The sequence below is a fragment of the Planococcus citri genome, chromosome 4 (assembly GCF_950023065.1).
Source record: "Planococcus citri chromosome 4, ihPlaCitr1.1, whole genome shotgun sequence".
Classification (NCBI taxonomy): Eukaryota; Metazoa; Arthropoda; class Insecta; order Hemiptera; family Pseudococcidae; genus Planococcus; species Planococcus citri.
The window spans coordinates 71,745,899-71,763,812 of NC_088680.1; the positions used below are offsets into that span (position 1 = coordinate 71,745,899).

Consider the following 17,914-nt stretch of genomic DNA (forward strand, 5'->3'; position numbering starts at 1 on the left):
TTCTAACTACATAGCTACCTACCTACTTATTTTTATTCTGTTTTATTGAATTTTAACATTCGTCGACAAATGACGAAATTTTCTAATACTGTTTTCAACGTTATGTTTTGCAGTAGTCGGTAAAAATTACAAAGCCATTAATACCACCATCTTGAATCCAAATGTCCATCTTTTGGGAGATGAAGCTGCCTGTATATCTTATATTTGTTTAACTCAATATGTAGACAAGTAAGAATATGTGATTTCATTCTAATAATTAAGATCGATTCGTACGTACCTAGATATACTAATATGGAAATTTTCTATTTCTCCCAGGCAAGGAACACCGCACAGTATGCAAAGCGAAGAAACCAGAGTTTGGCACAAAAAAGACGCTAAATGGCAAAACGTTCACCTTCATCGATCGTCGAATTCATCCGTGTTCACATCCGGAGGAGTTTTATATTCTCAAAAATAATTTCTTTTTTCCTTTATTTATTTTTTTTTCGAGGTAGTTTTGTTAAATTAGTTCATCAGTTTATACCAATAACTGAGTTTTGCATTTTTTAAACTTTTTTTTTCTTTTTTTTTTTTCTGTGAATACTTCCTTTATAAACCTAAGTATTGGCATCCTATTTTGTCACTTAGACGGTGACTTGTGATTTTTTACACTTATTTGCTGCGGTATTTTATTTATCAAGTACGGCGAAGGCGCGACCAAGTTTGCGCTGTAGAAAGTATTACCTACTTTAAGATAGACTATGAAATAATATTGCGGTGTGTTATCGAATCTGTATGTAAATTTTACGTTTAAAACGACTCGATTTACGAAATATTTACGTCTAGGTGTTGGATTAATACCGGAGATGAGGGATTGGTTGAAAACGTAGATTATTATTTTCGGACTGATCGACACGCATCTTTTACGAATTTATCATTTTGGACTCAAAGTGAATTTGTGATTTTCCTTTTTAAGTATAAAATAAAAAAATCGTCGTAGATTTGTTAGGTCGAGTAGATTTTAAAATTATTTTACATTAAAGAACAATCTCGATGAAAGCTGTCGGTTGCCTATTCATTTGCCCTTCAGTAGAGAGGTGGAACGAAGAAGACTAGTTTCAGTAGTGCTGAAGTGTCCATCAGCATCCCTCCTCTGTGTTCAGGGGCAAATAAACTAGGCTATCGGTGGCTCTGAAATTTTGCTCTACAAGTGCTACGAAAATGCTAGACGACGATAGCATTATTGTTTATCCCTGAAATGGAATAAAAATTGTTGATCGTTTGATCGTTTCCAGGGTGGAAAGGAAACAATGTTTCTAATTTCATTTTCGTAGTACTCGTCATAAAATAGTTTATCACTACTCGGGAGGTGAAATCGTTCAATTGCCTTTCGCATATTATAGTAAGATATTTTTCATTACGAATGCGCGACGAAAATGTAGAATTTAAATTAATCGCGTACCTAATTACGATACCTACGAAAGAAATTCTACACTTTCGTATCGTGTATTCGGAAAAATATCTCACAATGCGGGGTTTGAACAGAAACGTTCTATTTGTCGAATGCTTTTAGTCGAATGAGTCGAAGGTGAGCGACCACTCGGTAGATAATGGTTCATTTTCGAGACTTGTGTTGCAAAATACACTACTGCGGAGCTTAAAATAACATACCTCGGTGTGAATTAATTTATCGACTTTTTTTTCTCAAGTCTACATACCCGATTTGTACACCAACTTTATACAATGTGTTGTATTCAGAGTACTTATTACCACCAAAACGATACTTCGAAATAATACGTCGAATGCTATATTTTTATGTGTGTATTTGCTCGTTTATCTAGTCATATTAATTCGCTTTAATGTCGTCGGAATTTGTCGCGTTACAGTTTGCAAAAATGTTTCTTGGAAAAAAAAAATGAAATCATTACATTTTTGAGAAAGATAGCGTTTAAAAGTAGATCTCTAAGTTGGCTATGATTTTAGACAAAAATAATTGATCAGTACTTTCATTGAAAAAAAAAAAACATGTACCTACCCGTTTATAGATTTTATTTAAGAATGCGCCAGAAGTATCAGGTGTGAATCTTTTTTTTTCTACAAAAAAGCACAGTTCCTATTTACGAACTTTAAACTCGAATATTTATTCCTATTCCTATTCCACAATTGGCCTTCTCGTCCCAGTTTATGTAATTATCAACGAATTCAACTATGGCCGTTACAAACCAAGATAAAATAGGGTGCCTTACCATGCTAACGCTTACCTGCTTACCAAATTGTCGCAGGTTCTATTTTATTAATTAATTAATAATTAGTATTACGATTTTATTTACCGCTACGCGAATTATCCGCCTCCTCTAGAACCGTTCAAGAACATACGAGAATTCGGTGGCGTTTATTTCTACTTATTATAATTGTTATTCGTTTTTTTTTTTTTTATTATTCATTTTTTCCGGCTCATCAAAGCCGCGTTTATTGACTTAGTAGCGTTAATTTTCTATTTTTCATATCCTCGTTCGTTATTATTACGAACTATTTTTCATATATAATTCGACACCGCGCTGTCTATCAAAATTTCCTTCGGTTTGATGAATTTTTTTCTTAACTTTTTTTTTTTTTTGTATGGTATTGCACGTAAATTTTTGCTTCTTTTTGTTATAAATTTATATAACATTTATTTGCATATTATTGCGTCGTATTATACATTTTGAATTTTATTAAATACGTAAAACATTGTATATTGTTTTGTATGATAATCGCGTCTTCAATTTTTTGTACCGTTTAACGGCCTATAATATACCTACATTTCTCAGTATGAAAAATCAAACTCAAAATAACCTCTCGAATGACAATAAACAGGTTTAATTCGAGGATTTTCATCGTGATCGTGTTAATTTGCAGAGAAAGAAAGTAAAAGTAAAAGGTAGGTTGGGTTTAATTCAGCATCTTAGATGAAAAAAAGAAAATTTTACCGGGCGTTAATTCGTCATAAAGCACAAAGAAATTCATTTTTTCGAAGCTAAAAAGTTGTATTCCAATATTGCGTACGATAAAATGCGACAAAAGCGAAGGAACCAAATAAACTATACCAAAAACTTGAGCTTTTTTGAAAAAAAAAAAATCAGTAAAATCACTATTGAACTTTTAGAGGTTAAATTCCAGTTGAAATACGAAACGCGGTGCTTTGAAATACATAACACAAAAGTATAGATATTTTGATCACGATTTACATATAAATCCTTTTGAAATTGTGTTCGTTTAATGATTATAAATACTTACCTATGATTTCATTCTCGAGAACAAAATTGAGAATGGAATTTTGCCATGTAAAATAGAAGAAAAAAAACACTCGTCACGGTGTGGTCCAACTTATTAGCATAATATAAGTTTGATAGGGTACGTACGCGCGAGAGACCATAATTTTGGAATTTTTATTCGCGGTCAAATCATTATAAATATACTATCAAGTATCAATTTGATAAAGAAATTCCGTTCCGCGTCGATAAGTTTAACACCAAGGTGGGACCATGCTACAAAAAAAAATGGGTTTACTTTTATTGTAAATAATTATGTATTATTTTAATTTTGTAATTGAAATTTTATTCATATTGGACTACTTACCTTTTAAACTATTGGTAAAAAAACGACCTGATCAACGTTGTTTTGCTTCCGAAAAATTCGTGCTACTGTAATTCTTTGTTTTTCTGAATTTTTTTTGTTTATTAGGGGTTTATCTAATCGTTGTGTATTTTAATAGTTTTAGTACCATAATTAAGAAATTTTGATCTCTTTTGCAGACAGACGATGACTTCTTCATTAGTCTGCACACAATATCAAGTATCTTGCCTCGATTATATAGCTTTGTAACACTGCGTATGATAATTCTCTCTGATTTCTCTACCTTTTATTCTTTTCGATCTATTTTTTTCTTTCATTCTCTCTCTCTCTCTCTCTTTCTTTCTCTCTATCTATCTCTCTGTTTCTTTCTTTATTTTCGGTGCTTTTTACCACTAAGAATACGCGAAATTTTTCGCCATTCAGCCAGTTACACGGTGAAAACTGGCTTAAAAAACTTCATTTTTATCTGTACCCTATCGTAAGTTGAATTAGTAAATACGTTATGTTTATGGATGTTTGACATCGACATTATTGTTTTTAATTTATGAAACTTTTTTTTTTTTTTCGTTATCTAATGCGCACAGTAATGAGGAATACCAATTACCACAATTATGGAAACCAATTAATAGGTATAAATTGCTAGGTATCAGTTACGGAGAAATTTTTACGCTCGAATTTGTACGTATTTGAATAAAATGAAGATTCGAATGAGGTTTTCTTATTGATTTGGTATCGTTAAAGCAATACTAAAAAATTTATTTCTACCAATAATGGTGGAATTGTAAACGAACCGTTTTCAGGAATTGTACGATTATTATGATGTTGGGAAACTCGCGACAGTTGAAGAAAAGTATAAAATTGATTTTCAAATCTTTTTTTGTTATTTTTGTGGAAGCACTGTTCCTTTTTCAATTTTATAAAATGAAATAATTAATCCCATTATAATCATTAGATTGTAGTTCAAATTTTTAATTTTTTTCTCATTTAATTTGTGCTCAATAATTTTATGGTTTTTTTCCATTCTGCATATTCTTTTGATTGTTTATTTTATTAATTTTTTTTCTTAATTCTAAACATAATATAATTCAATTGTTTCTGTTTATAATTAATTACGATTCATTTAATATTGTACTATTTAGCTACACTTTTTTCTGTGTTAACATAATATGATAATACGGTATTCAAAATTATTTCATTTTCGGATATTCTTTAATTAAATAAAAATTGCTGTGATGAAATGTTTGTTTTTTAATCAACGCGAGTTCGATTACGGAAGACGAGTGAATGTATTTATGAAAGGAACTGCATTGGCAACTTATTCGACATGTATGTTGTGTGGTAGTATTCAGATTGCCTTGCAACTTTTCATAATTGAATTGCGAACTCATCAGAGAATGATGATCGATCAATTTTCTAATTTTTTTCATATTATTCAATTTTCCGTTCACATTAGAGTTCATGAATCACAAAATCAGAAAAAATAACATCTTCATACTCGTAATCTTGAATCGTGTTCAACTATACGATGTACGATGATTATCTCGACTTATCCATTGTAAAATGAAATTGAAAATTAATAATTTAGAAATTTGAAAGTGGAAACTGCTAAAATGAAAATGAAATCATGTTTTTTTACAGTCTCTGAAATTAAAAAAATGAATAAAAAATAAATAAATAAGTCACAATAAATACCTAATACAAATTAACAATTAAAAAGAACGAGAGAACGTACAAAAATTTGTGAAATTTAATTTTGATTTACAAAAAATATTATACAATACAAAATTTTTTTAACGTTACAAAACTAATAGGTAGGATACGTTATTAAAACCTACTTAAATAATGTAAACAAAAAAAATCGTTCGATTAATCGATTTGCTGCATGCGAAAAAGATTTTTTTTATTACAAAAAAAATGGCGCCGGTTCTTGATCGCGATTTTTTTGTTGATAGTTTTCGGCTGCGATTCGATATTTCGCGTAATATTTGGAATAATAATTTAAAAAATGTTGATAATTTTTACACAGTGAATGTTGGCAATCGCGTTGAACAATAATTCGTTCGCGTAGTACTTACACAATTTACAAAAGTTGACAGACCTTTTTAGGTAACTTACAAATAACATGCAATTATAAACAGGAATAAAAAATGGTATGGTTAATTTTAAATAGTGATGAGAGTGACTAGTTGACTGATGATTTTAACATAAAAATGTTTAACAATATGTGTAATGTTGATAGATGACTGGATTGCAACGTGTTCTTCAAAAGTTTTGGTCATCGAGTCTAGCGGTAACTTTTCATTTTCTGCTCTGCAAAAACAACAAGTCAGCTGGTTAGTGGTTAACCTCCCATATACACGTGCTCGGTAAGTATATTATATTAACGATAGATACAGTTTAAAAAAAAATTTAATCGTTGGCAAGTAACTGGAATGATACTCGTATTTGAACGTCATTGAATTATAGCTCATTAACCCGTGGCAACGATGTTATTATTAAAATAGACTAATATTTTCAACATAAGGTACTGTTGTGCTGGTGTATGGCTATTAGGTCAACAGCTGAACTGAGGTAGTATAGTATACTCGTACGATTTAATGTGTATGTAATATGCGCTGGTCGTTATCAATGATAATCACGTCTAATTAAAATATTAACTAGTTAATTTAATTTCCACAGAGAAAGTGCTAAAGGCATCGACGAAGAGTAAAACTTCGAAGCGCGTTTGGTTCGAGTGTTGACCATCTTCGTCTTTCTCATCACTATTCACTCATCACCGTTGAGTACCTCACGTCGTCGATGTACGATTGTACGAGTATAGTATTTTCTGCTCGAATGATCGCGTTTTTTTTATTATTACGTAGGTAGCTTCGGTTATCACTTACTTTGTCAGCTGTGTTGTTATCGACTAAAAAATACGCTGGAGCTGCTCTCTTCGCATAACTATTCGGATCCTTGTAGTAACCTGATGGGTATTCGATAGCTGATTTGAAATCGTTGTTTGGGTATCCAGTCTCCAAAGATCCGTGAATATTCGACGGTCCCGTTAATCCGTAACCTTTAACAATACGTACGAGTGTGACTTATACCGTCTGTCTGTCTGTTTAGTTCGAATACTTTGAATTTGCGTTCGCTTACCCGATGCAGTAGCGCCGGATGCTGGAGCTGGTAACGACGCTTCGTGAATATCGGAATGAGCCGGCTGATGATGACCGAACGCGTTCGTGGCTAAATGTTTACCGAAATTGGTGATCGAGTCTCCTTTCGTCGATAACAAAGCTCCTTTGGCGGCTAACAAATGTCCTTTCACTTTAACGAGTTGACCATTTAGTGCGATCACTCCTCCGGTTATGGCTTTCACAGCTTGTAATAACGAAGCTAAAATAGTCTTTTTGAAAGACCACCAATCGAACGGCTTGACCGGTGGTGGATGCTGAAAAAATTACAACCTTGAAATTAATTACGTAATCGACGTGTCAGTCGAGATTGATTCTATATAAGTATACTCCGCAGAGGTGTGTACATTTTGATTTTTTTTCATCACCGAGGAAAGTGTGTAATTGCCGGAGTTGCATTATTTGACATTCATACATCGTTAACTTTAAATATCGTGCGTATACCTATTCCCTCTATTGCATCAACTTTCGCCTGTCTCTAGTAGGTAATTTACCCGATGAGTTGTTTTTTTTTTACATCTTCAGCTACCTACTCTTGTTTTACGACGATGCGTTAATATTTTTATAGATATGCGAATGCGATGGATTTGCATCTCCGTCTATTATTACGTTGTAGGTAGATACGTTATACGCGATGAACGTACCTATTGAAAATATAGAAATTATAAATTGTTATCAACTTACCGGATAATCGTAGGTATGATGATGCGTTTCAACTCCTTTCGACGAGCTCGATATACTGGAAAGGGATCCGATAAGACCTAATTTTTTATTAAATACCGAACTTAATAAACTAGTTATTGGATTAGAACCGCCGTGACCGTGTTGTCTTTTGATTCTGAATGGATCGTCCGAATCGTCAGCTGTGTCTTCTGCATCTCGTTCTATATTTAAACCACCGTCGTCTGCGTTTTCTTCTGCTGCCGCTTGGATTATCACACTTATACAGCATATCGCCGCGTAAATCCACAACAGTTTCTGCAAAATACGATATAAAAATTTCAAATTAGATTCTAAACCAAATAATAGCCTAATAGGTATTCTACTGTATCATTTAACGTTATTGTTTATTTGTTTAGGTAACCTGTACAATATTCGTCGGTACACATTTGTTTAAAAATTCGGGGATAAGTTTGCAGCTTATCTAGGCACAGATAGAGATATTGTCACACATGTTATCATTTTACGTTCAAGGTAATTAGAACGGTATTAGGTATTTGCTATTTCGTTTGAAGAGATATGCAGCTTCTGCTTTCTCTGTATAGAGATGTAAGTATAGATAGACAAGACACCTATTACAACGATTTCCGTATGAGATAGTTTCGTTTCTATATTGTCGATAATCGATTAGATTGAATAATGTTTGACAATGTATTTTTATTTTATATTTATACGATGATATTGTGACACTTTTAATTGCCTTAGAATGCGGTCACGCATCGGTATAGAAATTTTGTCATTTAAATTACCTTTTTACTATACTACTCGTACCATGGCAGCGTTGAATCGTCGTCGATCGACGACATTTAAAAGGCTATAAAAAAAATCACGTACGAGTTGGCGTTTTATTATCATTTCAGTACCATACTTCGATATTGCCATTCCCATTACGAACATCTTTATTGGGTCAATATGGTCTATACGGTGAAATAATTAGTCGTTTTTGATGCGTTACGTAATACCTAATAAGTAGATATTTAAGTTGGAGGAGCGCTCACGAATGTGTTAGCTGGACCGTAACACGTTCAAATATGAATTTTCATTTATGACTGATACTCGTACTTTCGTTCGGTGATTAATGAATTACTCGTATAGGTATCTCGAGTATCCAACTAGGTACCTGCTCTTTTGATAAAAACGTCTCTTTCGATGCCCTTTAATTAAGTGCTTATCTTATTGGATAGGTGATCTTCAAAGAACATTTACCTATTACTAACATTTTTGCATTTTGAAAAAAAAAAAAAAATGTTCGCAGTAGGTAACTTATTGCTTTATTCAAACTGCAATGTGTTATGAATTGCGTGAAAGAAGCGGAGAGTGAGTTTTTCTCTATTTTACTTTGATTATGATTAGGTAGTGTTTAACTGGATTCATGAACCGTACTACCGCCTGCTAATAAGTGGTAATTTGTTATCAAATACCGTATTATTGGTACTTATCCGATGAATTGCTGTGACAGCTGGGCAGCTTTGGTACGCACATTTGATTTCCAGAAGAATGCTTTTGTCGTTGACGGTTGACATTTGAATATTTTTTTTTGAAAATGCGCGTGAGCTGAAAATTTTAGTACTTATTGCAATTATAAGAAAAAACCATATTCCAGGTTTTTTTTTTGTAATTTTTGAACAATTCTACATATTTCAATTTGACCAGCTCTCGTAATTTTTTATTTTATTTTAATATTTCTGGCATATTTAGCTCAATTTTCAAGTTATTTCTTTTCATTTTTTTTTAAACTTCATCTGGCTAATGTTTTATTAATTCGGCCAATTTTCATTTTCTGATAACTGACTAGACAGTTTTTACCAACTACTAATTTTTCAGATAGGTAATTTTAATTCTATTTTTTATAATTATTGTTGATAAGTTTTTGGTAACTTTCAATGATTTAGGAAATTTTTGTAAAAATTTTGCTCAAGTTTTGTGACATTTAATCGAACGTGGTCGTTTTCTGCAATATTTAAAATTCTGTACAATTTTTGATGTACCTACCTAAGTACATATTTTGTGCGATTTTAATCAATTTTCATCGATTTTTTTTGGGGGGAAAGTAGTAATTTTATATTATTTTGATTCCCATTTGCAGGAAATTTTGTATTTCTTTGTTTCATTAAGTGATGCATTTAGGGCTAATTAATTCCCATAATTTTTAAGTTTTTTTTTTTTTTTTTTTTTTTTTTAAATATTTTTAGGGATTGTTTTTGAGACATTGATGAAATTTTGGACTCGGCTTTCATCGATTTTCAGCTGTATTCGTTGCATTTTGAACTACTTTCAAGGAATTTTTTAGAAAATTTGCTCAACTTTTGAGAAATTTCGTCCAGGTTTCACAGTGGTGCTAGAACTTTGCTAAATTTTCCAATTTTAATGAAGTTTTATCAAAGTTAAGTATTTTGGATGATTTTATTTCCGATTATAAAAACTCTTATTTCAAAATATTTTATCGGTTTCTAGTCTTTTTTATTTTTTTCACATTGCTGTGCTAATGTTGTAAATATGCAAATTCACTGAAATTCCATCATTTTTTGGAAATTATTAATAACTCACCGGGGCCATTCCATGTCAACTCAACCAACGTTTTTAAGTCATGTCTTTCGATTTCGCTCAATTTTTTTTTACAATATATACCCATCCAGTAAGTAAGTTTGGTCCTAGCCCCCTCAGGTGGCGGGTGGGGGGGGGCTTCCATTATTTCCACATTGTCTCGAGGTACTCAACTTCAGCAGCCCATTCCTCCAAAACTACGATACTTTGATCAAAACTGATTTCACAGTTGGATTGGAATGGGCATTGCATTTAGAACTTTTTAAGCATTTTGAAATTTTCAAAAGTTGAAAGTTGAACTTTCAAATCGAAAAATCAAATTTCAGAATGGCGCTTTAAGTGGGAGCTACCATTTAAAATTTTGAAAAAATTTCCATAGATGTACCTTTTGACGCTTTTTCGAAATATTCAAGTTTCGAGATGGCATCTCTCGATGGAGGGGGAGCACCCCCGTCCCCCACCCCTAATTTTGGGCGAGACTTTCGATAGAGAATCTGGGGCGTGTGATATATCGAATTGTATGTTTTTGGTAACACTGAACACGAATATGACGTCAGATTTTTGATTGAACCCCATCCATGGCCCCCAGCACCTCCCCAAAAGGGGTAAAAGTTCAAAAAAGTGTTTTGTTCGTGCGACACATGGAATAGTATGTTTTTGGTGACGCTGAACACGAATATGACGTCAGATTTTTGATTGGAGCCCATCCTCGGCCCCCAACAATTTTTTTGGACTTGTACCTATTGGGAGAGGTTTTGGAGGCCATGGGTGTAGTCGATTTAAAAAACGATGGCTATATTCGTGTTCAGCGATATCGAAAACATACTATTTCATGTGTCGCACGAACAAAACACTTTTTTGAACTTTTACCCCCCCCCCCCCCTTCCCCAAAATAGTACGTAACAGAACTCAATATTTTCAAAGTTGACAAACAACCTCGTTTTATGCTGAAAATTGTGGTTTTTATTTTCACGAAAAATTCCGAATGGTCTCATTCTCTCATTTCTTTCCAAAAAATGCCCAAAGTCTAAAGTCTCGCTTTTTTGCCAGGAATTGTTAAAAATATAAAGAAGTTTCGCTCTTCTGACACAAATTGAGAAAAAGTATCATTTGTGTGTTAATAATTGCCGAAAAGTCCAAATTTTTGCTATAATGGTAAAATATTGCTTTTTGGAAGAAATAAGCAAACTACATGTATTTGCTTTTTAGCAAAATTGCTAGAAAATTTCATTTTTTTATCAAATATTATCGAGATGTACTTATTTTTACGTAACAATTTTAAAATATGTAGTCCAAATTTTTTGTTGAAAATTGCGAAAAAGGAGGTGATGTGTTGACGAAGTTTTCTCGTAAGTCGCACTTTTTCCCCCAAAAATTTCCAAAAAGTAGGCTATCACATGATTTGCAAAAATTTTCAACGTCTTGCATTTTGCAAAATAGTCATTCCCGTTGTTTAACAAAATTGCCAAAAATTGCCAAGAAGCCATGTCTTCTGCTCAAATTATCGTCGCTTTTTCGAACTTTTTGATTACTGAAGTCACTTTTTTGGAAAAAAAGATGAGTACCAGCCCTGCAATTTCAGAGAAATGGTTTGTTATTAGTCAAGTGCATCACTAATAACAAGCACCAAAGGTAATTTGGACGGTTTTTATGGAACTTATATCAAAAATCTGCTGGAGGCTGTAGAACTGCTAAAAAAAGGGTCAACACTGTTTTCGATCGAGGGACAGCAAGGGTCAATTCGATAGAATTTTGATTTTTTTTTCCGATTTTTTGATCTTGATTTTATTTTTGAAAATTCCCCTAAAATCAAAAACCCACTTGAACATACTTATGAAATTTTGGCTGGTAATGTCTTATTATTGAGTTGGAGGGTTGAAACTTGGCTGGTATAATGGATAGGTAGGTACCATAGATGTGTTTCTTTTTTTGAGGGGAGGTGGGGAAGATGAGAGGAGGGGATAGGGGAGAGTTCTGACCCTATTAGTCCCCCTCCCTTCTTTAGTATTGAGAAAAAAACAATTTTCAAGTCATTTTTCACGTCTTTTTGACTTGTGAACCGATCAACATAATACGAAACGGCGAGCTTTGAAGAGTTTGAGTCGCCCAAACGTAGCCCGGGGGGGGGGCACGCTTCTGTATAATGATTGATCACTAAAGGTATTGAACTTGATGCTCGATTGAAAATAGTTTTCGAAAAAGATGCAATTATGTCATAAATATACTGCACGATTCGAATGAACTCTTCGAATTTATAAAATATTCGAATGGATCCGGCCCAGTTCTTGTACATTTTTCTCGGTGACATAACTGCGCTATGCAACTTTGCCTGACTGGCCTTACTCATATTCAATCGTGACCATAATCCAGCTTCTGGAGCGTAGGCTATTAATCGCTGGTGAACCGGTTTCCAAATCCGAATGCGAAAACCGCGAAACTAGCTGAGAAGGAAAGGATCAGCAATCAGCAATCAGCATAGGATCGGTTGTTCGGTTTGAGGTAGAAAAAAGTGACGTGTTACGACTTGGAGTGTGTACGAGTAGTGTCTCATGTCTGAGCCGGCATCCGAAGCCGAACATGTAACCTTGTGCCGAGAAAGTGAAACTGATATTAGAAATTACGAATATCGTCGTTATAGGAGACTCGGCTATAGCCAGCGTCATTCGGAGTCGGAGGTTCGTGGGTACGAATAAAAAAAAAAATGCAATATGTTGTGAAACAGATCGCGAGTATTCGTTTATTTTTGCACTTCATCTCGGCGCGATTATTACACGTCGACGTCGGGTAAAAGTAGTCTATAGGGTGTTTTCGAGTCGATGAGGTATACAAATACGAGTAAGAGCACTCGTACCCACACGTGAATGTATTCGTGTTGAAAAATAGGTCACATAATACATACTACCAATGTAACCTATCTACTTGTATACGAGTATTCTGCATAAAATAATATTCCAACGTATCGAGTCACACCCATGCTACGAGTATCTTACTCTTAGACAATGTTGGTGTGCCATGCCACATTGCCACTAGCCAGACGAAGAGAGGATGCTGCGAGATTGGAGATGCATCGTTGGTTCGCTGGTCGGGCCAGCGGTCGTGGCCGGCTCATTCGATCACATGCGACTATAGCGACTATGATAAAATTGTAATGAATTCGCGCGTCATTTGTGTAACGTTAACGTTATTATTATTAATGCAACGTGCAACACGAAAAACGAGGTCATTGTGCAATATCTACACATTCGTTTAAACTGATGGCCTGTTACGAGAATGAACTGGTTTTCAAACATCCTAATTGCTATATAGGTATAGGTATAGGTAGAGGTAGAGGTACTACACATACATACGAGTATGTTAGTGAAGGGGTTCAAAAGTGGACCCATTAGATTACGAAATACAAATACGACGACCGACGTACCGTCGATACACTCGTATAGTCATAAGCGAAGGTACTTAGAAGTGTTGTGCGGCGATTGTATTCGTACATGCTACACAGTAGTTCGCCACTCACCCTTACGATGTCCCTTTCTGGCTACTCCAAATTCCACTGCGGTCTTTTGCTTTATACAGGGCAAGGTTGTTGTCGCATACTCGTACGTGATTCGTAATCCTAAGTCTGTGCACTGTGCAGCTATATGCAATATGCAGTACCTACGAGTACCTATATGCCTTACGCACCGTTTTTTGTCGTGTGTGTCGTGGCTATAGGTATAAGTATGGCTATCTCTATCTCTGAATGATGTAACAAATTTTGTTCAGCTTTTAAATCAGCTTCAGCAACGCAAGGTAGAGTTCAAGGCGATACGTATATCCATCGCTTCGTAGTTTGTATTGTCCTCCAAATTTGCTCGGTTTGGATTCTTGGACGATGCGGATTGCGGATTGCGGACGCACTCGTACTCGCACGCGTACGCGTACGTGATCTTGACAGTGACATTTGAATAGGGCAAAGTTCAAGCTGAATAGGATCGCACGTCCGCATATGTTAGGATAAAGTACCATACGCTTTTAAGCGACCGGTTTCACGTACTCGTAATTGAACTTGGTCATCGATTTGTACAAATATGTACCTACTTGCGGTCAGCTAATTTCAATGCATGGTAACGACGATGCTCGAAAATCGTGGTGCATCTATATTCACGGTCCACGCATCCGATAATTCGTTTGATTATGAATTTTCCAGGTGTTGGGAGCAGACGCGAGGTAGTTGAATTTAGCTTATTTTCAGACTCGAAGACCTGACTGAATTTTCGCTCAAATTCGGTAAGCTGGCTATTTAGGCTCAGTTTGTTGATGAATTGAAGGGGTTGCAGTGGAGGGGGACTTGACTCAAAACTCACTCGTGTTCTAATTTTTAGTACGGAGTCGGAGGAGAAGAGCTTCCTCAAATTGGTGTTCTAATTTTTAGTACGGAGTCGGAGGAGAAGAGCTTCCTCAAATTGACCTTGGAAGCTGAAATTTGGAATGCATATTTGGAGGGTGACGTAAGGTATGATTTTCGGAACAAGGTGTCTACGATCCTGCAATTCCTGCAAAAATCCTACTTTTTGCTGATGAGGTCCTCGCAGGAAACATTATGCCTCGCTTTCAACGAACACTATGAAAAAGTATCATTATTTTGGACAAAAATTGTCAAAAATTCTCGCTTTTTCAGAAATTAACAAAGAATTTCTTGTTTGCAAAATTGCTAAAAATTGTGATTTGGGGGGAGGGTCTTGATTTTTACCAAAAGTTGCCTAAAAACAAATAGCAAGTAAATATAAAGTTTCGTTTGTTTACCTACTTGAAAACTGCAGACAAGTTTCGCTTTTCAAAAACAAATTGCTGTCAAAGTTTTTACTTTTGATATAAAGGCTATAGGTGGATAAATATGGCGAATTTGCCCCCGAGAGCTTCAGGGTTGATATTTGCATGGAAGGTGGGTACCCTTGAGCACCTTCCGTCTGGAAAGTTTCAGACCCCAAGAGGCCAAGACCCCCCTCCCGTTTTTTGAGAACCCCCCCCTTTCTGAAATTACAATAAAAAAAAATTTCTCAGCCCCATGTGAACAGATTTTTTTCAATTCTTTAGTATGTTGTAAACATCCATAAGAGGTATCCCCACAAAAATTTTCACCCCCCCTCCTCCCATATTTTCCTCTCAAAATGGCGTTTTTTAGCTTTGTTCGCCGATTTTAGCGATGACCATGATTCGGCACAAAAATGCGAATAGCATTTTTAAGTGTGTTTTTGACCCCTAAAAAACATATTTTTTTCAAAAAAAAATTTTTGGTGGGTCGTGGTCAAAAATTGAAAAAACTTACAGAGGGGGTAAAAATGGATTTTGGTGTAAATTATTGTTTTTGGTAAACGAGGTGTCGTTTCCATATGAATCGAACCCCCCGAACAGGAATATGAGTCTAATTTAATGCTACCCTCAACCACACCCCTCCAGCGCCTCTGCCACCACCTCCATTTTTACTAGAGTATAAGTGGTAGTAAAATGGACCACCTAAGCGTTTTTTGAGATTACTCTTCACCAAAGTGACCATTTTTGGTCATCGAGGGCTTAATATTGTGAAAATAGCTCAACTTTCAATACAATAAAAATTGAGAGCGGTAGAGGTACCGGAGGGGTGTGAATGAGGGTAGCATAAAATTTGACTTCATATTCGTGTTCGGGGTGTTTGATTTATATGAGAACGACACCAATATTATTATACAGCTCAATTTTTAATATAATAGTAAAAATTGAGGTGGGGGCAGAGGCGCTGGAGGGGTGTGGTTGAGGGTAGCATTGAATTGGACGTCATATTCTTGTTCGGGGGGTTCGATTCATGTGGAAACGACACCTCGTTTACCAAAAACAATAATTTACACCAGAATCCATTTTTAACCCCCTCTGTGAGTTTTTTCAATTTTTGACCACGATCCACCAAAAAAAATTTTTGAAAAAAATATAATGTTTTTTAGGGGTCAAAAGCACACTTGAAAATGCTATTCGCAATTTTGTGCTCAATCATGGTCATCGCTAAAACCGGCAAACAAAGCTAAAAAAACGCCATTTTGAGAGGAAAATATGGGGGGAGGGGGGTGAAAATTTTTGTGGGGATACCTCTTATAGATGTTCACAACATATCAATAAATTAAAAAAATCGGTTCACATGGGGCTGAGAAAAAAATTTCTATTGTAATTTCAGAAAAGGGGGTTCGTCAAAAACGAGGGGGGGTCTGGGGGTCTAAAACTTTCGTGACGGAAGGTGCTCAAGGGTACTCACCTTCCATGCAAATATCAATCCTGAAGCTCTCGGGGGCAAATTCGCCATACGTATCCACCTATAGCATTTTTGCTTTTTATAAAAATTGCTGAAGATTTTCATTTTTTCTCCAAAAATTAACCAAGTGTAAAATTCTTGCCCTTTTATCAAAAATTGCGAGAAAGTATCATAATTCTCTGCAAGTCCTGCTTCTGACTAAAATTGCTGAAAGCATCGCTTTTTTTGTCAAAAATTTATGAAACACCTAGTTCAACTTTTCAAAATGAAAGACCAAAACATTTTCAATTTGTGACGTTTTTTTCTACATTGAAATGTTTTGCTCGCGTTTTGTAAATTTTTTTGGTACTTTTTCGAGCCTTTTTGTTCGCTTAAGTTACTTTTTTTCTTGGAAATAATTGAGAATGTGCCCTGCATTTTTTTTATTGAACGATAAAGTCATTTTAACCGATGACATCTCAACAATATTCGCTCTAATTTGTTATTTCGAGCTTCGTTTGGTGTTGAATTTTGACATGGTTCGAGTGGAGAAGACCTTGACTAAAATTTGCGGTCGTTCAAATTTTTGAGGAGTGATGAAGGGAGATGAAAATGATCAAAATAGTAATCAGTCGATAGGAGATCAAAATTTACGTACATATACGTATCTAAAAATCGGTCTCTCACTTAGAGCAGTACGGAGGAGAGGAACCCTTTTTGAGTCTTTTGTCGTGTATTTTGACATTAAAAATTTTGTATCACGCCCCAATCCCTGCCCATTTTCATAAGTGTTCACATTACTCATTTTACTCTGGGGTACTCGTTTAGTGAAATAATGTGAACCGCATCTATGTATATTTTGAGCGTTCTTTTGGAGAACAAAATTGTTTTCGATCTAAACTGGTGCAAAAATAATTTGTCCAGACCTCGAAATACAGTTAACTCGTCGTTAAAACAAATCCACTTACGCCTTATTCTCTCCATCTAAAGTACCAAGCATACACTTGCTATACGAGTATAAATCTATTTCATTTCTCCTTATCTCGATCCATCTTTTAAAACCTTTCTATTTCAAATTGTACTCGTACTCGTACTCGTAATGAATAAAGTAACCAAATATACCCGGTCGAGATTTGATTAATATCTTCCAACAAAAGAACACGTAACGAAATATTAAACCCTTTCATAGCGATATCGCATTACAAGGGTATAGTCCACCGTATCGGCTGAGCTGATTATAGATCTCGCGAGCCGCGAACAAAATGAATTAGGTATTCGCAGCGTAGATATCGGCTCATCATAAATGATAAAAACATCTTTTTTCGATACGTGAGCAGTGATCTTCTTCAGTACCAGCGACAGATCTGTTATACCTACGTGTGAGTTACGAATATTGCAGAAAATAATCAATAATAAAATAATATGTACTAAACACGAAACTGGTTGAGGTCTCTACATCTCTTCTGTTCTCTCCCTAGCATCGTGTTACAGCAATGCACATGGCGGGGTGCGGACTGCGGAGTAACATTCTCGAAAACCAGGAACACTGGAAACAGTTATAGACCAATGTTCAAACCTAATCCTATCTAGAGAAGATTTTGCGTCAATATCATGTTAGAAGTTATAAAAAGTGAAAGTAATTATTAAT

The 17,914-nt window shown here is 35.0% G+C and overlaps 2 protein-coding genes across 3 annotated transcripts in view; one reads left to right on the plus strand and one right to left on the minus strand.

Moving 5' to 3' along the window:
• CaMKII (Calcium/calmodulin-dependent protein kinase II) overlaps positions 1–3,151 on the plus strand; it is a 69,560-nt gene extending 66,409 nt beyond the window's left edge. For both annotated transcript variants that reach the window (XM_065360195.1, XM_065360196.1), the window contains exons 16-17: positions 114–228; positions 316–3,151. In XM_065360195.1, the coding sequence (XP_065216267.1) occupies positions 114–228; positions 316–457 (257 nt within the window). In that variant the 3' untranslated portion in view covers positions 458–3,151. The remainder of the gene's footprint in view (positions 1–113; positions 229–315) is intronic.
• Positions 3,152–5,323: 2,172 nt separating this feature from the next.
• LOC135842645 (uncharacterized) overlaps positions 5,324–17,914 on the minus strand; it is a 29,866-nt gene continuing 17,275 nt past the window's right edge. Inside the window, exons 2-5 of the mRNA XM_065360199.1 lie at positions 7,455–7,748; positions 6,733–7,027; positions 6,480–6,652; positions 5,324–5,904 (exon numbers count right to left, since the gene is read on the minus strand). Coding sequence (XP_065216271.1) covers positions 5,893–5,904; positions 6,480–6,652; positions 6,733–7,027; positions 7,455–7,748 — 774 coding nt within the window. The 3' untranslated portion in view covers positions 5,324–5,892. The remainder of the gene's footprint in view (positions 5,905–6,479; positions 6,653–6,732; positions 7,028–7,454; positions 7,749–17,914) is intronic.